This window comes from Haliaeetus albicilla, chromosome 12, assembly GCF_947461875.1.
Source record: "Haliaeetus albicilla chromosome 12, bHalAlb1.1, whole genome shotgun sequence".
Taxonomy (NCBI): Eukaryota; Metazoa; Chordata; class Aves; order Accipitriformes; family Accipitridae; genus Haliaeetus; species Haliaeetus albicilla.
Genome location: NC_091494.1, coordinates 39,281,305 through 39,304,527, shown reverse-complemented (window position 1 = coordinate 39,304,527; position 23,223 = coordinate 39,281,305). Strand labels below are relative to the sequence as shown.

The following is a 23,223-nucleotide window of genomic DNA, read 5'->3' as shown; positions in this document are numbered from 1 at the left end:
AGAGCCAGCCAAAGGAGCTGAGCTGACGCAGGAACATGAAGACACTGTAAGTATACCAGGTTTTGTGTCACCTCATAGTGGAAGCAGAGAACAAATGCGGGTTCCTGTACTTGGGCTAAAACATACAGAAGTCTCTCCTGGGTTTCATGCTGCTGATTGCAATATTGCTCTTAGCCAAGTAATAATGATTGCATTTTCAATGTGAAGATCTGAAGATACCAAGTGTTTCTCTTCCTCATGCTAATATTAATACATGTATTTTAAGAGACACAAAATACATGTGTTGCTAAGTACTCCGTTTAAATGGACATGAAGGACCTGGTCCTCCTGTATGCTGGAGAGCATTTGCTCAGCATTACTCATTATGAAATTAAAAATGATTGGCTTCTTCAAGCTTGGGTTCACAGTGTATGACACATTAATTGACCAAACTTTAAAGAAGGGTATAATGCATGTCAAAGTGGAAATTTTCTGGGTCTTTTATTTAGAGGATTCTAGTAGAAAGTTCAAAAAATGTTCTATACTGCTATTGCAGAAGCTTCTTTGTAATTGAAGCCTGTGAACAGCTGTGAAAATTTTAAGTGCCATCTTTTATAATTTCAAATGGGTCATATACGTGGTGTTTCTAAATGTCTAACTAGCAATTCTGGATGTTTGGTAAAGCACAAGGTGTTGGTGAACAGAATCTTCAAATGTATATATCACACATTATAATAATAAGCTGATCAAGTATGGATGTGTGGAATGGGGAAAAATTCCTGTTGAAGTCTGTTCAAGCTAATTAATGCTGCTGCACAGGGGAAATGCCCCTGTGTTCTTACAGAAGCAAATGCTATCTGTAAATTCAAGATGCCGTGCAATAATTCCAGTTTGTCTTAAATAGCTGGATGTGTGCTTTTTGTCAAAAAGTTAAAGGATTTGTATCTTTGTTATTGTACTAATGCAGGAGTGGCCAAGATTTATCCTGAAGTTGTGATGTCATGTAATGTTGTATCCCTTTTGTGAACATCTTTCATGTTTGGGATTTCTACTTAAGAACTGGGTCAAAGGGTGATTTAAAATGTTGTTGGTTTCTGCTTTTTTCTGCAACAGGAAAAGAGAAGGCCTTTAAGGAAAAAGTGACTTACAGTAATTTTCAGTAGTACGTGTGTCGTGCCTGGCTTGTCATAAAATAAAGTATTTGTGTAGTGTTCTCTCCCTTCCTTAAGCAGTTCCCACAGTTCATGATGTTCTCTCAATAGGTGTCTTACACAAAGGTGGTAAAAGCAGATTAAAATTTCTGTAGGCCCATCTACAAGGATAGACAATAAAGTTTTTTGTTCCCCTTCCTAATGGCAAGTGGCTATTCTGCCTGAGGAGGTACTATATATTTATATTTATCTATGTCTCACTTGCTTCTGTGGCCAAGAGATCATGAAGAAATTTCTGTTCATTTGTGAAATCTGAATGTGGCATTGTGAATATGTGCCTTGGATTTCCTCATTACAATATTTATCATTTTTCTTGAAAGTTTCTTTCCTCTGGTGAATTGTTCATCCTGTAGAATAAGTCAGCTATTTCCTGTGTATCAGCATAATGTAACTTAATCTGCACTGGGTAGTACTTTGGACCCATTCAAAAACTTTTTATTTTTTATAAGTTTATTGAAATTTAGAAACTTCACTCTCCACATTTAAACAGTTCTTCCTAGTGTGGTCCAAGACTAGAGATGCACTTGTTCTGCACCCGCACTGTGTCACCGTGATGGAGTAGCAGTAAATGAAAAGAAAAATTGTCTCTGGTCAACCCGACCCTTCTGAATGTTGACATTCGCACTTCAGCAGCATGATGAGTAGGAGCACTGTTTCCTGCAGTTGCTTCTACCTCATGTAATTTGAACACAATTTTGATTTGCTTTGTCTAAACATCTTTGCTTTTTATTCGCTGTCAGTGGAATTTATAACTGTAGTTGAACTTGCAGTACCAGGTTGGAGCTCGTAATGCCAACTATAGTTAGCACTTCCCATTATAAGACTGTTTTTTCAGTTGCTGTTAAGCAGCCTGCTAACACTGAAATTTTTTATGCTGAGTAGCTAAATTGGGCTGAACTTATTTGGGGAAGATTCTGTTAAAATTAAACCAAATTCAAGAATGAGATTAAAAGTATGTTGCACATCTTCTAAAAATCCTTTGTTCTTGTGAATCCTTTATTCTTGGGCAGGAACGCTATCAAACAGGGACGTGGTAATAGGCAGATGTCTCTGTATTGGCCAAGTAAGAATTAGTGCACGGTTTAACAAATGGCTGGGGACAGGAGTTGATCTCATCCTGTTAATGCTAAACTCGGCGGTGCGCTCCCAGTGTGAAGAAAGGCATTAACTAAAATGCAGAGGGTTCAAAAGTTGGATGAGGGTGGAGGAGAAGGGAGTGACCTGGAACAAGGAACTGTCCGGGACAAATGGGCGGGTGGTGGGGACCGATTTTTGGCAGGACAAGGCGCTGGGGATCTTTTGGTGCCCAGACTCTAGTGTTGCAGCAATGAACATGACACAGGGTCACAGGGGCAGCCTGGATTCTCCTGTTTCCAAACTTTTTAACTCTTGGCTTTGTAACCAGGGAATGCTGTTGCTGCACGTGCTATGTTATTGTTAGGGATTCAAGTGTGTTGCTTGGAAGAAGTTGTCATCTACAGCAGAGGTGCTTTATAAGAACTTAACATGTGTGACAAGTGCAAAGAATGTAAGCGGTTATAGCTGGATAGAGGACAGAAGTTTAAAAACAAACAGGAAAAAACACCCACCCCAAAATTTCTCCCATCTGTTCCTTTGCTCCACATGTTCATCACCTTGATCCTATATAGAAGAAATAGGGAATTAAGAGCTGGCTTCTAAGTGGCCATGATTCAGAACATAATTCTAAGAAAAGCTTGCAGATAAGATCAGGATTACTCCTTACATGTAAAACAAAAGGAATTCTTCAGCTCTTAGCAAACTTGACAATTTTTTTTTTTTTTTTTAATTCTTGATAATAAGAAATGTGATGTCTTTGTCACTTCATTAATGCTAGTATTTTCTTGCTTTAAAAGCGAGAACTTTCCGTTAAGTAATATGTGATAATAATTGAATTATGTAGGTTCTGATGTTTCCTTGGCTAATTTAAATGCCATCTATTCACAAAGGTTTTGGAGTTAAAATTAATATTTTTTTCAGATAAGTGTTATTTGCTATTGATGAGTTAGTTGCATGGAAGATTTGACCTTTTTTAGTCAGAGTCAATACAAATATGTTGAATATCAAATGGACGGAGAAGGCTATGGCAGTCATCATTTGTGTACTCTGATGGATCTTGGATTGTATGTAAAGATTTCTCTGTAGAAGAGGGGAGTCTAATTTTACGCAGTTTGTCACCACTGGACAGGAACAGTTTAGTGTGTTAGTGGATTGATATAATATACTGTGCTTTGTTTATACTGAGTTGCCTGTGTTGTGAAAAACTTTGATCTTCATTCTGTATATTAAACACACACACACGAGTCTGCAAAAGAGTTTAAACAGTGAAGAAACAAATCAGAAACTACATTTAGTGGGCAGGTGTATCTCCAGCAAGAGAAAGGCATGATGTTCTATTTGAAGCTTCTTTTAGAGGCCTATTCAGAAAATGGCTATCGATAGACAAAGTGACGAGAAGTTGTAAGAGTGCTGAGAGATGCATGATTTTTTTAGTCAACTAAAAATAAATGACCTGATACAATGTGAAACTGCAAGGTTTCATTGTAAGTAAACTTACACTTAATATTGTGTAACCATGAAGAAAAGTGAGCTTTTTAAACTGTTTTCATATTTGTACAGTGTTACTTGTTGATGTTTAACAGTGCTTCTCTTTTTCCCCCCCAATGTTTGATACAACACCAAAACAAAGTCTGCTCCTATGAAGATGTATTTTCCCAAAAGGTGCTCATTTTCACACCTTCTTGAGCTTTGGGCAATTATAAAGCTATTAAATACTTTTTTTTTTTTCAGCTGATCCCCCTTTTCATTATTTAAGGTCTGTGAAAGCCCTGACTACTTCCAGGGAGTTGTTCAGGAGTCCCTGTGATGTTACTGTCCTGAACTTTCCAAAGCTAGTGGTCTGTTTCTTTTTCAGATATACGCTACGTGCGTCACCATGGGCTGAAATAAATATCTGTTTATCAGCTTAATAGTGACTTGTCAGAGTTTGAGAGGTGAGGTGTATCTTTGTTGTTTTAAGACTATCAACTTAAATAGCTGAAGGATAGAGAACAATTTCCATCAGATACGGTGTTAACTGTATTTCATGGAATTACCTTTTTCTAACAAGACTTTTGTGCATTTGCACACACACGCATGTGTGGTTTGTTTGGTTTTTTTGAAGGGCATGCTTTCTTCATTGTATTTGGCTGGTTTTTTAACTTTTTAATTAAAGTATTTACAATATAGTTATTTTTGTTATAGTGAACTGTTTTATTGTTTCAGAAGTGAATGAATCATATATTCTGGGTTATTTTTTCCTGGCAAATATTTTTCTTTAATGATTGCTCATGGCTAGCTTAAATTGTACCAATGAATAATACTTGAAAAACAGTATCTGATTCATCATTTCAAATGCTACAATGAAAAACCTTGTGAAAACATATATATAGGTCTTTTTCCTTTTAGCTGTGAGAACAATGCCTTTACAGGGGACTAGACTGGCTACGTAGCTGTTGTAGGGCAATGAAATAATACTGCTTCTCAATTCTGTTATTTGTTCTGACTGCATCTCAATTTCCTAAAATCCCAAGATCTTGTTCTATTTCCCAGGTTCCTTTCCTGTCCCACCTGGAAGAACAGGTACTGGCTCTGCAGTGGAGGTTGCAGCAGGCAGTTCCAGATTCGTGGCCCCTTTGCAAGGGCAGGGTGGTTGCAGTAGATGCGCAGTTACTGGGGTGGGGATGTTCTGCAAATCCCCAAAGAGTTGCGTCGTAGATAGGTGCGCCCTGTATGTAACTGCATCATAGCAATCATGTCACGTAGGTTTGCTGTATCGCTATCAACTGCTCTAAATTATTTTTTCCCTGCACCGAATAATTTCTTGTGTTTCGCATCCTCTTGTTTTAGGAACTTCCTACAACTTTTCTCATTCATACCATGTGTTAGCAATGCTGCGTGCAGTCCTCCCTCTAGATTCTAGAAGTAATCTGTGCTACCTATAGCATAAACGATCTCCAGTTCTTTCCTATGTGGAGTTTGTGCTCTTGATTTCTTATTTATTTTACTATTTTTTTTCCTGTCTGAAACCAGTCAAGACATCAGCCTGTTTTGAATGTTGTATGGATATTGTCATGAAGACAGACGCTAGCAGGGATCCTCAGCTAGCCTACAAGTAGGCAAATACAATTAAATTTAGTTTTGGCAACAAAGGTAGCAGAAGATGACCATAGGGTAGTGTGGAACCTGCTGACAGTAAATGGCCTTTGCATATTGAATCATGGTGTCTGACTGGTCTTCCAAGTCAGTCCCAGGTAGAAGAGTCCAGGTGCGCTTCCTCGACTGCTCAGCATGAATTAACAAAGTCAGATTTGAACACTAGAGATGAGTAAGCAGCTCCACAGCCCCCTGAAAATGGAAAAGAAGAGACGGATGTAAATACTCTGCATTTTTTGTTAGCGGAGTGGATGCATTCTCATCTTTTTGTTTATTATCCGGAGTTTTAAAAAATCTGGAAGACTAAAAGTATCAAAAGAGTATCTAATGGGTGGGTATGTGTTTCTGTGAACACAGTGAGCTTTTTAAAGTGCAGTAGGAATTCTGGGCAGTGTATAAAACCTGAAAAGAGTGAGTCTACTTTTTTGCATCCATATAACTGATTTATGTAATCTAGAATGTAAAGACTTAAGTTCTGGTAGATTTTGTTTAGGAGTAAAAATGTCATACGCAAATTGTTTTTTCATATGTTTCCCAGATTCTCTGTAGGTAGGTTTAAAAAAACCAAAACAAAACCCCAAAGCACCACATATTTTCTCTGTTGCCCCTACCCTTTTAAGCTGCTGTCCAGACAAATATTTATAAACAGAAAGTAATGCAGTTTCTTTTGCATGCACAAAGCCCGGGGGAAAACAAGGAAATGTTTTAGTGTGTGTGAGGCATTTAATACTTTGTTTTGCTCTGATTTATCTTTCAAAGAGCTGTGGAGGCCTGCCTAAAAAACTAGAATGCACTCCCTGTGAGCTTATATTACCTTTGTTTAAAATAGTCAAACCTCTACTGCTGAAACTCAGGAATTCATGGACAGAATGACTAGAACAGCAAATATGACTTTAAAAAAATGTGGTTATTGGATAAACTGGTATGAGCCCAGCTGCTGTGGATAAATTGATTTTGCCGTTGTTTTAAATCTATGGTGTGTTGGTATTTTGGCAGAGTAAGAAAAACAAGGATATTAGAAAGTAATTTACTGCACTGGGATTAGTAAAGAGTGTTCTGTTTCTATGACTGGGGCAGAACAGGATGGTTTAGATGTGTCTGATAAACAGGACGAGGTCTAGTCTGACAGCTGGCAACAATAGCTTTTGCTCAAAGTCAGGTGTACTAAATTAGCAAATCTATTACAAGGATACAGGAGAAATCTCACAGAAGACAGCCTTGTAGGCAGAAGTGTTGCCAAATGGGAAATGATTCATCGTCTCTGAATGGGATGAGCACTGAGCAGAAGCAGTTTAAACCTCAGACTGCTTTGGCTCATAAACCACCAAATATGCGATTAACACTTTATCTTCTCCAATCCTGTGTTTTTTATTGTCTCCCGAGCAGCAGTCTATATTTAGGATCAAAATCTGGGTGACTCACTTGTTTGTTCTAATTTCTCTTTTGTAAGTTTGAATGTGTTTAGGTACTTTTTTGACTTTTAGTTAAATAACAAAAAGTTTGCATGCATCCTAAAAGCATTCCCATCTTGTGACCCTTTGGCAATATCACCTTTTAGCGAGGACTGTTATGTGTCTGGAGTGCAAGCGTGAAATGAGTGACGCTGGCAGAACTTGGTGACCTGACTTAGTATAGTTTATTTGCTTATATTTAGTGAAAATACATGATTAGCTGGAGATGTAGTTTGATGTAGTGTTCCAGTTCCAAGGTGATCACTGCATTTTGATTTTTAGTATTTTAAAAGCTTGTATCTGTTTATCTATTGACAATGCCATTCATAGTCTACAATGCACAAAGATAAACAGGAAATATATTTGTGAATTCTTAAATTTAGTTAATAATCAATGCAGAAAGGAGGTGCAGTTTACAAAGCTAGTGGAAGGAATGTAAAAGGGGAAAAGGCGTGTGCCCTCTTTGTTCCTTCATTGTTCATGTAGCTGATCAGAGTTTTAGCATGTCTCTGGTCTTGTTTTAATATAAATTGTCGTATTGGCTTGAAGATACATAGATGATAGAGAAACTAAAGGAATTAGGTCATTGGAAGGTGTTCTGTATTAAATTATTGAGATGTAAGAAGATAGTTGTGAGAGGAAAAATTATATTATTTGGTAAGTTAATATATTGTTTAGCAAATAATTGTATTTGGGGGGGCCTGGAATAGCACTCAGTTAGCAATAGAGATATCCAGGGAGCTGTGTGCCTAGGAAACAAATGTAAAGGTTCCTCTGGAAAACTGGGGCTGCTTTTACCTTGCACGTGCAACCATGTAAGAAATAGTAGAAACCAGGAGAAGTGATATTTTGTATAACGCTTTGTGAGTGGAACTGAAAGAGGCTGAGGGTTTCTAGAGTGAAAGGCACCAGAGTAAATGAGGACTTTCCATTTCTGTGTCCCCTCAAAATCCCTATCGTGTCCGCTCAGCCTCGTAACTGGTGTTGGAGATCAATGGAAATACTTGCATGCTCATTACGTTTGAAAGCCATTCTGCCTTTGTAAATGACTAGCAATAAAATATCCTCTAACTTCTTGCAAATACCTTCTTGGATTTTTATGCATTTGCTATACTGCTAGGAGTATTGATTCACAGTGTTACACTTTTTACATTAATGTAATCAGCTTTATACTCCTCTTTTCGGTCTCACCTGCTTCCCATTATCTTTCTTAGTCTTCACTCTCTACTGCTTATCTTCTACCATGTGCTCCTCTTTCTCCCAAAAAATTCTTGTCTTTTCACCACTTGAACATTGCATCTTTCAAAAAGATTTCTGAAGTTGTAGTTTAAATTGCATGGTAAGCTTTTTGGGGCAAGATTCTTTATTTTCACATATTGGCGAGCTATTTAATCTGCATCTCTTGGTGTTCTGTTTCTTTAAAATCCCTTTTATCTTATTTCTTACAATAGTATATAAAATGTACTGATTTGACTAAATAATTTAAGCAAGTTGTCTAAAAACAAAGCAAAACAAGAAAAACATGGCTTTAACATAAGTTGCTTTACTTTTGTTGAAATAAATAGGATTGCTCATCCAATTAGCTCATCTCTGTTTAACAGCACCAGCTTCTTAAACTGTTTGGATTTGTACTGTATAACACATCTGTTTACACAGAGAAACTAAACTGAATCTGTTCATATTAAAGGACTGCAATAATTTAACTAAATCAGTTTATAAATTGTGTAGTCTATTGATATAATTAGTTCCTGGAGATGAGGCTTCATGATTATCTGAGGGGGAAAAAGGCTGGACTGAAGTACATGAGAATTTTAATAACGTATGAATGGTGATGTCTTGGTTTTCTGTATGTACTTTCTTTAAGCAGCTGGCATTTTCCCCACTTACATGGTATTGCATTTCTGCAGGTAAAGACAGAATTATGTAATCAGAGGCATAAGCTTAGTAACCAGGTGAAGGTGTGTATATAGTCCACACATCTTTCTGCTTTTTTTTTTTTTTTTTTTTTTTTGGCAGAAGCCAAACTGTCAAGTTCTAGAGAGGCAGTTTCCAGATTTGAAAGCATTCCACTAAAACCAATTTCCCCCCCCAAAGTAAATACAGGGACTTTGTGCTTAAATATCTCAACTGCATTAAAGGAGGAAGAGGCAGGATCCACATATTATCAGGGAGACAGATCAGAATACATGTCTGAAGTTGTGGTTATTGATGATAATGCAGAAGGATGTAAAGAGTACATCACTCATCTGTATTCCCCCATATAATATGATTTCAGTACATCAGGTGTAGTAGTAAAACAAAACTGTACTGAACTAGGAGTTTAGATTAAGGGCAGATGCTTAATTAGTGATTTTTGCTAGTGATAGTATCAAAATCATGATTGTCATGAACTCTTTAACATTAAGGTTATTTTATTAGGGAATTATTTTTTTAAAATTACTCAAATATTTCAAGTTATATATTTGAAATGCCAGAAATTACTTTTTTTTCCCCCTAATGAAAGTTGTCACCTTAGCTGCTGTTGTGTTTTAGGAATTGTTTCTTATAAAGCAGCTGACAGTCCTTTTGTTAGTGTTGGTAAAACTAATATTTACAGCATTTTGCTGAAGAGTGGCATGAGAATTACTCATGAAGGGTAAATGATGTGCATGCTTTCGGTGTGTCTTTTTTTTTTTTTTTTTGTGGTTCTTTTCCTTTCACCTCTTCCCAGAAAAGCCCCAGCAGTAGCAGTGTCCCCTAGGATCATGTCTGTAGTGGAGACAGAATTTTGAGACTTCCTGTTTAAATCAAGTGTGTGACTGTGTCCGGACAGAGATGGCAGTGGTCCTGCAGTCTGGAAAGCTGCTGGTATCTACAATTCCTGATACCCAGGAGTCTGGGTTAGTTGCAGGTGCCTCTTGTCTGAAGCCCTTTTTAAAATTCAGGGCATTTTTGTCTGGTTGGTAATTAGATCATGAATTTCTTTTGTTGTTGCTTCTACTAGAGATCATTCAGACAGTGGAGAGTTCTACTGCAGTGAAACAAATCCGAGGGCTCTGCTTCTGGTTAGCGTTTCTTTCCCCCAGCACATTTTCAGAGGTGTATGAAATACATCAGATGGAACAGAGCTATAATTTGTTTCTTGTGTTAGCTCCCCCCGTCACCCCGTCCCCATCCCCTGCCTTGTTCCTATCAAAACAAGTTGAGAAATACATGGGTAAACTTCCATGTTTTTTATTTACCCATCCTTCAGAGGAAGAATCCTGTGCTCTCTTACGTATTTTGCAAGTTGATAATTTTGGACTAATCACTTCTGTCTGACCTGGGTGTTGGTTAAAAAGTAGCTGCTGGGATTTCAAACAACTCTTTAAGGATTGAGGTAAGATTTTAGAACAGTGATTCATAAGAGTATCCCCTTTTCTTTGCCTGAGCTCTTATATACTATTTTATTTCTGTATTTCTAGGATAATTGAGTTAATACTTGTAATAGAGTTTACTTCACTCACACTTGCATATAATAAACACCTCTGCAGGTTTGAAGGTTTGAGATTAGTTAACCTTGCTAATGTTACTTTAAAATTTTTTAAAATGGGTGTTATGTTTTTAGTACTGCAGGATGATAAAATAATAAAAAAAAATTGAGAGGATCATACAGCAAAGCTGGTGAGTTCATTTATCTTTAATGGATTTCTGTTTCCCACCCTGATTTTGTTTACTGGAATACAATTTTATGCTTACTACAAATGTGAGAAGCAGAACAGATAAGTTTGAAATTGGTCTGAAAATTGATCTTGACTGCTGACTTTTTTTTTAGTATTCTAATAGCTGCTAAATTAAAGCTGTGCTGTTTCTTCCCTCCCTCCCCACCCCAAGTGACCAGCATAGTATTCAGTCTTTGTAAGCGGTGCATTTATGATGACTTCATGGTACAGTAGTGGTTTTTCAGATGTTGAAAAATGGACGAGATGCGAGGGTTAGGCCATTTTGGAGTAGGGTGGAGAAGTGAAGTGGAATTTCTAGTGTATGAAGGTTATGCATTAGAAACATCCTGGCTGGTCTGAGAGGCTCCATCCACACTAAACCAGGAAATGCAAATATTCGCAATAGCCTTTGTTTTTTTTTAAGTTTCCCACGTGTTACTTCTGCTGCTTTTTTACTGTTTGAGGCTGTGACTGAAGCCCTAGTTTACACAGATCCCTGATGGGTATGGTTTAATCCTGTATCATTCAGATTTAATTTGCATATTTGGTATATAGCTAAAAAAAAAGGGCAAAACAAAAACAACTTAAGGTTTTGCATCTACATATTCCATTTCACTGGTTCAAACATGGATCTCCATAAAAGAGACTTGTAAAACTTCATGGTAAGATTTGAAATACTTGGGGAGGGTTGCTACCTTCATTGCAAAAGTGGCAGCATAATTTCTTTCCTTTACCTCCTGACAGGCGTATCAAATAAACTGGACGCATGAATAGAGTTGGTGACGTGTGTGGCAGTAAGCCCATCGCTGAATGAATCTAGGAAATGTGAATGCATTAGTTGCTTGAAGGAAGAATTCAATGGTGTGGGGAGTTTTGTGTTTTGTTTTACTTTTGGCTTGGAGTGGAATAAGGGAGGAGAAGTGGAAAGGGAAGCCTTTTGTTTACAGTAGAACAATACTGTGAAGTAGACATCGTGATGTTAAAACAGGAGTCTAAACATGGCAAATCTAGGCAGACTCCATCTGGCCATGTCCACAAGTCATTCAGACATCCCCGGCACAGACTGCAGGAGTCTTGAGTCGCTGTCGTGTCATCTTCCCCTTACGGGAATTTAAAATAGCCTTGGAGACTCTGTCCCAGAATTTTATTATTGCATGAGATGAATGACTTATTGGCTTAACTGTTTATATTCAGTGATGCAATGCATCTTTATTAACATTTCTTCTGTGATAAATGCATGATGTTTTAGTATTGAATTGTAATCTCCATGAGTTATATTACATGCAAGTAATATGGGTCTAGAATTCTAAATCCAGTCAAAGCACAACCTAATCTTATAGACAGAATTTAATACAGTGAATCTGCAGGAAAAAAATGTAGTGTTACTAAGTTAGTTTCTGGCATATTTTGCAGTGATTTAAAGTATATTGCATTATTAGGACATTTTTCACTTCTGGGTAGTCCATACTGCTGTTTGGTGCTTGAATGCAGGTTATTGTTTAGTCCCAGAGGAATAATTGTGATTTGTTGAGACAGATTTCCAACTGACAATGCTTATAAGCAGGTGCATGTGATTGTTTGAAATGGGTTTCATTTTACATGCAGTATATTAAGGATTTAGCATCTGGCTTGTGTTGAAGTTGAACTTGCAGAAATGTGTTCATGGGACAACTTACAATTTTTACAATTATTAAAGGAAATTCTGGTTACAGGTGCTTTTCTAGGACTAAGGTTATCCTAACACATATTTTAGGAGTTTATTTTAAAGCTGTCTACCTTGTGTTTGGCTATCAGCCTAGCAATAATGCTTTTAAATGTCACTTAGAACAAGTGTTGAATTTTCTTTTTCAACCTGACAGGTTAGTATTTAATAGCACTTTAAAAATTCATTAGTACTTCTGAATCGTTCTAATGCATATTCCTAGTAAGACAGTTAGAATTGGTACATGATTCTAAATTTGCATTAACTTTAAACTAGGTTTATAATTCTGAAAGAGAACTGGAAATTAGTTTCCTACCAGTATGAACTGTAAGTGTACATGGTAAGATAGCTGTGCTTGTTGAAGAAGTTGCCATCCCTTCCAAGTTGTCCTGGCTCCCATAGCTCTGAGGGCAGAAGGGATCATGTTGTGCATTTCCTAATTCACATCAGAAAAAGGTATCTAGATGAAACAGCTAGTGATGGTGGTTTCAGGTTTACCTGGCTGCTCCAGAAGACAGTGCCTACACTGCAGCTCTTTCCTGCTGCAGAACCATGGATCTAGGGAATGGTGGAGAGTGTTTACATTTAATCTAATCCAGCAGAGTATGTCTGAAATCTGCATCAGTTTGTCCGGTGTCCTTGGGTGAACTGGGCTTCCCTGTGCATGTCATATGGCACCTTTGTCTCGGTGTGTGCTGCCTCTGTACTGGTCCCAGAAGAGGGTGGTGTTTGGAGTTTTAATTTGAGTAGCACTGAATTTCAGATAAAGTATTGGGGAAAATAATTAAACCTTTTTGAGAAAGGTATGACAGCCTCCGTGTTTGTACATGTTTGGTACTAACTAGTTTAGAGCTCGTTAGATTATTCTAAATTTCTAGTGCTTTGTGAGACTCAGAGCAGCTGTCAGTACGTAAAATAGAGCAGCCTCGGAGCAGTTGTGCGTATACTTGTAAGAGAAATGCTTTTTTCAGTGTTTTAATTCTGTGCTTCTGAGTGTGCTTTGGGAAATAGAAAATAAAACTCCATCTGAACATTTAAGGTTAAGATTGTGTCTCTGAAAACCTGAAGGGTGTTAGCTTGTTATTTTGGTATCCTGATGGCAAAATCTGCTTTTTAACTTTTTTTTTTTTTTTTAAATCTTAGTGAAATAGATGTCTCGAAGTGCAAAACAGACAGGAGGAAAAATGAGCTGTTTGCATTCAAATGAAAATATTGGGGGGCGGGGGTGTATTTTGTTTTTAGAGCTGAAAAACTCCTGGGTATGGAGTGCACTTTTCCAGTGCAACTGCAAGTTGCCATCAGGAAGGTAGTCTGGCTAATCCTCCCTCATTTGCAGCCATGTGCTTCTGCCACTTCCTTTGCATTATATCTACCGGTGGTGTGACTGCAGTGTAAGTCAACGCAGCTCTTGGAGCCAATGGCAAACTAATCCATCTCCCCAGAAGGTTAGTTTTCTGTTAAGCCAGTTCAGCTTCCTGATCTACCTTGCATCCATATGATTGCTAGACCTGATATGAGAGAGGAACAGCTGCAGGCCTCTTTATTGTTAGGTGCAGTGTGAAACCCTCCAGCTCCTGTTGATCAGTGATCATGGTTAGAATAATGGTCAGCTGCAGCATTCTTATCCATTTCATGTTTCAATACCTTCTTTACTCAAAACCCCTGTGCACCTGTAAAACATGTATTTGTTAGGTTTGCCTATCTTTGTGTGTCCCTCCTTGACAATAATCAATCGCAATCTTCTAAAATGCATGAATTTAATTAACTGAAAGTAAATTCTTAGTTTATGATCATGTTCTGTCACTTTGTTCATCTGCAGAAAAAACACCTTTCAACAGAAATGAAAATTGACAGGAAATGAAAGTGAAAAAAATCATGAGAGATTAATTGTAAAACCAAATTTAATGTGAGCAGTTGGGATAAACAATTTTATTTCAAAACCTTAATTGAGGAAGCTATTACCTCAACAGCTGTATTTGCAAATCTGTATGGCGTTACTTTACAGCTCTTTGTTTGATGAATAGTTGAAGACCTCCTGTTTTATATCTCCCCATGTGGGAATTTAGGCAGGTCCAAGGAGGGAATGCAGGCAGAAAAATTTCAGTTTCTCGGTAGCGTGCCAACAATGGAAGAAAACAGTAGGAATTTGTTAGAAATGTTTAAAGTATTGAGCTATCCTGCTGGAACCTGTGCACGGTGTGCTGTTTGCCCGTCGTTGTTCTAAAATAAATAAGTAAATTTATGAAGAGTTTTATACAACGTGGAGAAAAGTACGTCGTGTCAGCCATTGGTTCAAACACCCCAAGCAATTTCTGGGTCCCAGGGGCAGCCATCCGAAGGCGAGGAGGGGCCTGTGTGTGCGTTCATTTGTCTCCCTCCCTCTCCCTCCCCCAAGCAGGCTCATTCCAATCAGCAGTGTAATAGGAATGCAACCACAGTCTGGAGGAGGAAGGGGAATTTTTGGCAAGGAGAGGCAGAGCAGTTGGGAGCTTTATTCAGATTAAAGCATAGACGACCATTCATTATCAGTACAACACACATTAGCAACAGCATAGCATTGTGTTTCTACAGCTGGGACTTATTTTAGTGATTGTATTGCGCTGCGTATTACATGCAAACAACTGGGATCTGATCACAAAAAGCAATGCTAATGGCTTTCATTAAAAGATGGTGTTTCTGTAGGGGGAAGAAAGCCTTGTCTTCAAAATGAACTATTGTGGTAAAAATTGATAGGCAGCCTGTCCTTCTCCTCGCTATCCCATGTCTTATATATGTCCTGGAACAAGCACTTTTTCTGGAGAAAAACCCTTGGGGAAAGAAAAAAAACCAACAGGAATTATAATGTTAGAACTGTTGGTTGGATTCAGAAGGCTGAACTAGTTTTTCTATGGTGATGACACGTGAAAAGCCAGAAGATTAGTAAACATAATCTTAGCTTTGGACCCAGTCCTTTTCTTCCCCCTATAAACTCGGGGCTGTCTGTTGACACAGTATTGGTTGGTTATGGGTGTCTGACATGAGATGGGAGGGCGTTTTCTTGCTAAGTCACGTAATGAGTTTTAATTGTGTCGATTATGTGTTTCTTCTTCTTCAGCTGGTGTGCTTGCTTCCATGGACATTTATGATTACTTTTTATTTTCTTACTTGTCTTCCTGTATGTTTCACTGATAGTATCAGTGAAAATTTTTTACTTAAGATAGTGTAAGCAATATTATTTTTTTAGTATAGATATTTTAAACCCACTATATTTTTGTTGTGATCGTCTACAACAGTAGCCCTGAGGTGCTCATACCTCGTGTTGCTGGGTTCAAACACACTTAAACCTTGTAATTTGTATTAAATCAAGAGACACGTTATAACAGATGAGAGTGTACAAACATACAGGTAACATAACACTAAAATGTACCTATGAGTACGAAGGAATGTGGTGAACAAATTGTCTATAAGCAGTTTGATATAAGTTGGAAATGCCTGTGAGGGTTGAATACAAGATCACTACGCTTAAACGTCCAAGTTCCTTAAATTCAGATAACATTTTCTTTCTTAATGTTTCCTTCCTCAACGCTCATCCTAGGTCTGTTATCCAGCCATTGAAGGTGAATAGGATCATTGAAGACTCTTAGATCATCTCTAAGATATGGTGATTCTGTGAAATCTCATAGCTCTTTATGACTTTTACTTGTCTTCATTGCAAGCTTCCTACAATGGCACTCTCCTTTCCACTTCATGTTGTTCTTCCCTTTCAGTATGGAGACCTTGTGTTATAGATATACTTACTATTCAGAAATAAACATACTTTTAAATACTTATATCAAATAGTGGTAATGTGTAATATAGGGTACCTTCCATAACAACAGTTTGATGTCCTAAAAAGTTTGATTTTTCTGTAAAAGTGATTCCAAAGTAAAAAGCAGTCGTAACAAGAGTTCTTCAGTAGCTAGCAAAAAGAGTAAGAGGAATTCAGAAAATGAGATAAATATTTATCTTTCTATAAAATTCACATTTTCAATAATAGTAGTTCCTTTCAATTTTTTTGTGGGTTCAAACAATTATTTCATCCCTCTTTATAATTGCATGTAAATTTTAATAGCTAACACATAAATTAGATTACAGGAGTTTGGGGATATTAAATATTTTGCATTTACTTGCAATAGTTAAATTGTTTTTCAGTAAACCATTCTTTGGCAGTCATTGGAGTAACAAATCAGAAAAAGGAAATTGGCAAACATGATTCACTTAATTCCTATTTTTGAGTATTTGAGAACTATGTGTAGCAAAGCAGTCATGGAAGGAGACTAGGTAGCTTATAATATTATGCTGTTTTTAGGTGTCTGTGAACTGACCTGAGTAGCGTATGTTAGAATGAGATCATAAGGCATGATAAAAAGATATTTAACGTATAGTATATAAAACTGATGTGCATGTTTGTCTTGGCACGTATATATTGTTCCTTCATATTGGAATATTAATGTTCTCTTTTCTGTAGACTACCCAGGAAGTCCGTAATAAATACAAAACATAGCTATCCACTGACTCATTGATACTTTGTAATAAATATTTTATCTACATATGTGTACTAGAAGCCATTAATGTCTTTTGATGATGCACTTATGGTACAATGCTCCACCCCCCTTTTTTTTTTCCCCAAACTAATGTCGATATATACAGGCATTGGTTTGTATTCTAGTTTCTGGAAACCTTCAGTGCAAATGTAAATAGCTTAACTTTTTTTTTTGTTTAAAAATAATTTTAATAAAAAGTGTTTTAAACCAAGAACGTAGAAATAAAAAATAACCATCTTCAGTGCCTTTGTGCCTTTAGAGGATCTATTAATGGTGCAACTCCACAGATCTGATGATGATGTGGGTTTGGGTCCAGAACCATCAGCATTCGAACTTGGCTTTGTCAAAGAAAATAAATCTTGCTATGGTTCTTTCTGGTTTTTGAATCTTTAGCTCAAATTTGACATAGGATAGAGGCCTCAAAGATAATTAAGTGCCATGAGTTTTATGCGGATTGTTGCCTGGATAAAGAGGAGACCCTAGCAGTGACCTGAAATGAGAGGAAAAAGCTGCTGCGAGAGATCCCATGTTGCTAGACCACTGGAGAGTCTGCGTGGGAGAGTGTCTGTCTAAATGCCTTACCGGTGGGAAAAGCCTCAGCTATAGCTTTCAGTCAACCATAAAACATAAATCCATAGGAAACCAAACTTCCTTAGTTTTATTCTCAAGGAACTACTAATCAGTTGGTTATCAGAATATTCAGAATAGGTTTTAATACAGTGTTGAAATTGTTGGAAAAGTGGAGCATAAAAAGTGGTACTTTTCCCACCAGTGGGAAAAGTTTTGTCCAAAAAAAGTCTTGAGGTAGATTAGAGCTCTGTGCATGGCGGAAGGTTGTTTCACTTAGAATTGAGCTGATGCTCCTGGGACCTGGGCTTTTTCACCTAGAAATACCTGGCAGAGAGGGTGTTGTTAATGGAAGATTTCTCAGCATCTCTCCTGTTTGGTTAACCTGATAAAGCCAGAGTGGGTTGACATGTGACTTTCCTTAAATGTGGTTACTAGAGAGGGAAATCTTGAGCCAAAAATATTAGTTTGTTCACTCATGGCTAATTGTTGGGGAAACGGCTATTAGTCTGTATGTTGTGCATGTGCCCAATCTTATAAAAATGAGACTTCGGCTAAATTGCACTGGCAGACTTGCTTAATATTTTGAAAAGAAGTGTTTATAGTTAGTTAACCTTGCAATTTCTCTCTCAAAAGACTAGTCAAACATCTTATTCTGGACATTATACAATTTCAGGAACATACTGTATGGCTCACTGTGCTATAGATGAATTTTTACTGAACTGTTGGATTTAAAGCCTTCAGCTTCACTTGACGCTTCCCGTTTCTTGTAATGGGTGAAATTGTGCAAATAAATATATCCTTTAAGATATTTTTAAAAAGTGGCCATCTATATAAGCATCTATTTTACTTTAAGTTTTTTACCAATAGATGAAAGGTGGCAGATGAGCAGTAACCTTTTTCAGTTCTTGGGTGAGTGGTGTCTGTTGACAGCTCAGGCTGAGGATGTTCTTGGTGTAATAAAATCTTAAGGAACTGCAGAAGCATTTTTCTAAGTTTGTCTTATCTGTTCCTTTAAATGTCTTTTAAGTTGTTATCAATTGTATGGATAGAGTAGACTTTAAATTGCTGGGCACATGGAAGTCTTTAGTAACTGTGGGGTTTTATTACACCATCCTGAGGACTTTATTTGAATGTTTCGTGGAGCAGACGGTGATGTGACAATCTGTTTCCTATACATGCTTGAACTCCAGGTATCAGAAATACCTGAAATGTTTGGTTCTCTATTAGTATTTTACTACTGTTGACTGCTTACAGTGGAATTACTGGGTGAAAATCCCTTAAACAGAGCTCTGCTTTAGGATTACCATTATGTCTTTGAACGGAGAGAAACAATTTTTTTTACCTTTATCATCTTTCTAAAAAAACCCAAAACTAATAACCACCTGGAACCAGGCAATTTTTTTCAGGTTAACAGTATTGTTATTAGCACCCCTCTGCATCAAACTAATATGCTGAAACTTCCCTGGGAGCTTATATATACCTTTCCTGTGGTATATGTCAATGTGCAGGGGATTGTTTTATGACTACCTGTAGTCATTAATAGGTGTCCCCTTCTGTTTTATGGAGGACCAAAACTCATTAGACCCAAGTAGAGTTTTACCTACATTTTACGGTGCTGAATTCCCGTGGAAAGCAGTTTCACTAAAATCACCCATCTTTATGAACATAAAAATTGGGAAAACATTAATTCCATTGATTTAGAATAATATGTAACTTTGACTGTGCTAGCATGCAGAACTATTCAGGATAGTGCTTTTCTGCCCTGACCGTGGAAATCTCCATGAGAGTGCTCATGGACTACCTCAGTTTACTTTTATTTAAAAGTATTTTTATGTAAAAGAAATTGGAGAATCGGTAGCCCTGCAGGATCAGTTTGAGAATATTCTAGGGGGGAAAGCATGACCAATTTTGTTTGGTTTTAGGTGGTGTCTGTGGGATGTGATTATTGGATGCACTTTTTTGTCTTTGCATTTCCTGGTAGTAATAAATACTGGCGATCTCATAGAAAAAACATCCAAGGGAATCATACACTGAGGAGTCTTCTGCAGCATTGGTTCCAACCAAATACCTCTTCCCCACCCCCACTTTTTTTTATTTTTTGTACTAGCTGTGGGAATTCACACATTAACTTAATACCCAAGAATCCTTTTGGGTTATCAGTAAATATTTTAATGTTTCACAGGGGAATCTAGTATTTCCTGCTTACTAAACCTGTGATAATAGATAAGCCTATGTCGTTGAACAGTGGTGCATTTTGTGAGAAGTCTTCTGTGTGTACCTTGGCATCTTTATATGAAATTTGTCCCCTTTGACCTTTTATTTATTTATTTATTTATTTAAATCTACTCTGTTCTCCGATGAGATTGTCAACTAAAAATACCAAGGGGAAAACAAACGCAAGTGTTCCTCCCTTTTAATTTAAACAAGAAAGCCTGAAACAATCATCAGCTTCTACAAATAAAACATATCTTTGGAGCCATCAAAACTGGCATTGAAGTTGGTCTAGTCCACCCAAATGTTTCTCAGGTAAAATCTTTTATTTAGTTACCCCACAGGATAACAGAAAAGCCTGGACTGCCTGCCTAATGCACTATTTTTTACGGTCAAGGAAGCTTTTGCTGGTCTGTGGAACTGAGCATAAGACCCTGTTTGTGTAACAGCACTAATTTTACTGGCGCAATTGTTTGTGCCACTGTATGGTGACCTAGTTAGAAATGGTCCAGTTTCCTCACTAGGTAAACACAGAGTTGGGAAAACCATTGAGAAAAAAAAAAAAATTTGCATGTGAAACTATTGCCTGAGGAAAACACTACCATATCACTTCCACTATAACCTACCTAAAGGTAAATTGCCAAAAGATGACACTTCTGGCTCAGCTTTCAGGAATTATTTTACATGACAATATAAATGATGTAGGAGCACAATTCATTTATGTTAATTCATTTTATTTTGAGCAGGATTTTCTGGAATGCTGGACAGGTAAAGTAACTTTTTAAAAAGTTGGGAATCAGTAACTTAATTTTCTATTTCTGTTTTTCTTACAGTACTGTGTGCAAAAAACTTGGTGAAAAAGGATTTTTTCCGTAAGTAGCTGTTAAAGTTTTATTTGTTTATAGACGGGATAAATATTTTGCAGGTGCTGTACATCAGTGTTTGCACATGATCGTTGTATTAAGATATGTGCATTAAGGGGGCTGGGGGCTTTGATGTTTTCACACCATTTTATTTCAGGGCTTCTCATTTTTTTTAAGTGACACTTGTCACACATAATAATTAAAACACTGACACACTCTCTCTGTTTTTGGTAGGAGTGGGAAACAAATTTTCTCTCTCAGACAAATTACATGTTTTTCAATTAGTGCCACATATTTATTAAAATGTTTTTCATATAAGAACTTTTTGTCCAGCAGACAGATGTACATCTTAATTATTAATAATCCTGTCATAATACTCACCTACTCTGAAATTATATTTTAATGAATTTTAATAATGTTTTGAAAGAAGTGCTAAGAGGTGGATGAAGGAGGCAGAAAGGAATGTTATTGGCTGTGTAGGCATGCACACACAGATCACCTGCCTGCCACCTCCCACGTGGGAGTAGGAAGAATTTGAAAGATCAGACCTGAACTTTGGGAAGAACTTGAAGAAGAGATGATAGAGAAATTTATTGTAATTTGTGATACTTCTAAAACTTGCTTTATATCTTGATTTCTGTATTGATTGCAAGTTTTCAGGTGTTTAACAGTTTAATAATGCCTAAAAAAACCCCTCAAGACTTGAAATCTGTGATGCACTTCTGTACTGAAGCGCAAATCTCACAAGCTCCTGTTCCTCCCCTTCCTCACGTGCTTTGCCTTTATCCCCACATGCTTGTCTGACACTTGTCTTGAGCCACTCTGCTGCTTGACTCGTGAGTCACCCGAGCAAGTGGAACTGGTACAAAACTTGAGCTACAGAAAATGTGAATAATGTTTCACCACCTTAGTTCCTTCAGCTGACTCACTGGGGACTCAGATGAGGGGAGGAATTAGTATGAGGGGAAAAAAGGATAGGACTGCATGACTAGGGGCATTAGTGGTGGGACCATCCCTTTTGGTGTCGGTTAATAGGTTGGTTAGAATAGCAGTTGCAGTAGAGCTAATTGTAGGCTGCTCTGGTCCTGCTTCTTTCCCGTCCTCAGCTGTGTAGCCCAGCATCGTCTTTGTAATGATTTTTGTTGATCAGCTGAGCCTGTTGAGTGTTTTTGAGGTACTAAGCTAGCAGAAAGTGAAGTAGAAAGCTAGCAGAAGACAAAGTGGAGTTGAAAAGCGAGAATGATCTGCTATAGATGGTTTCCTGTAGTACCAATAACAACCAAAATCATGATTATAATGAATCTTAAAAATAGGAAGAATGTTAATCTGTTTTCTCTGCCTTTTGCTGAATTCTTTGTATACTGAGAATTTACTCAGTATTAGGAGGTTTTCAGAATTAGGAAGATTAAGGTGTTCAGATTTTTTTCTCCCCAACATGTTTGACTTGCGTAACTTTTTCTTGATCTGTATCAGTGAAATAAATTGCTATTTCTCTCATTTCGGACTAAAAGGCAACTTCAAATAAAATATTAAAAAAAAAAGTGCAATGATATGGGACTTTAAAGCATCCTGATCCATTTGCTAGCTTTTTTCTTTTCCTCCTCTTAGGACTTCCTGATCCATTTGCTAAAGTTGTGGTGGACGGATCTGGCCAATGCCATTCTACAGATACTGTGAAGAATACACTTGATCCAAAATGGAATCAGCATTATGACCTGTAGGTGGTAACAGTGATAACCAAAGGTTTGAAGTGAAATCCTCTAAAGTACACAGACATTGTCAGATGTTCATAATATTGTCCTATTTACAGCTTGGAAAATATCCCAGAGTTTATTAGTTTGAGTGAAAAATGCATGTGTCAAAATACCACTTTCTCATTTCCCTCAAAATCTAAACACTACACTTGGTTTTCTAGTGATGATGTCTGCAACATGCTTTATATGTACTATAGCATTATTTTATTGTAATATTTTCATGTTAACACTTCTGTAAAATGTAGCAAAAAATTGACAATATTTCCCTCAAACCGCTCTTCTTTTCACACTGTTTTTGTCTGTTGCAGTGCTACTGTGTCTTTTCTCCTGTAAGCCTCTTGTTCAGTTTTCTCACCTTTATGTCATTTTCTGTCCCAAATGTTCTTCTCACTATAAATTGTTCCGTTGTTATCATCACTTGAGCATCTTTCAGTGCTTTTGAGCAATATCTTCAGTATGGCATGTATATGTAATGTTTCTCCTGTCTTTCTAAAGCATAGAATATTCTGTATAACGTAAGTCATTAAAGCTTTTATGTTTTATATAGGTTTCTTTGTGCATGCTTTATTTTCCCTGTCTTTTATCCTTCTTTATCTTTTTCCTTATCTTTTTCCTTGGGATGGAAGATGAGGAGGAGAAGTGAACAGTTTTGCCTCATTGTATTCTCCTTTCTTTCTAAGGCATTGTTCTGATCTCTAACTTTTTTTCCCGTGGCTCCATTTCCTATCTATATTATTAGAAATTGCTTGAGCATATTTATGCTGGCTTTGGACATCACCAAACATAGAGCAAATCAAGTGTTAGTAACAGAGAATTTCTTGTGTCCCCTTTTCCCAGTGAAGAAAAGCAGCTTGATAGGTCTTTCAGCAGAATGTGGAAGGCCTGGTTTAAAGTGATGTCTTCACCTACTCATTATTTGAATATCCAAGACTAAATATGTGAAGTCATTGCTCATTATGTTTTAGTGCGGTGTACAAAACATTTTTATTACTGCTTAACAAAATATCATTGGCAGTTTAGTGAAATAA

General features: G+C 37.2%; 1 protein-coding gene across 5 annotated transcripts in view; it reads left to right on the top strand.

Annotated features, from left to right (window-relative positions):
- The window catches only part of SMURF2 (SMAD specific E3 ubiquitin protein ligase 2), a 67,854-nt gene that overhangs the window by 8,652 nt on the left and 35,979 nt on the right, over positions 1-23,223 (top strand). For all 5 annotated transcript variants that reach the window (XR_011327274.1, XR_011327273.1, XR_011327271.1 and 2 more), the window contains exons 2-3: positions 20,412-20,450; positions 22,050-22,158. Coding sequence is in view for 1 of the 5 variants with exons in the window: in XM_069799305.1 (XP_069655406.1) it covers positions 20,412-20,450; positions 22,050-22,158 (148 nt within the window). In the remaining 4 variants the exon portion in view is untranslated. The remainder of the gene's footprint in view (positions 1-20,411; positions 20,451-22,049; positions 22,159-23,223) is intronic.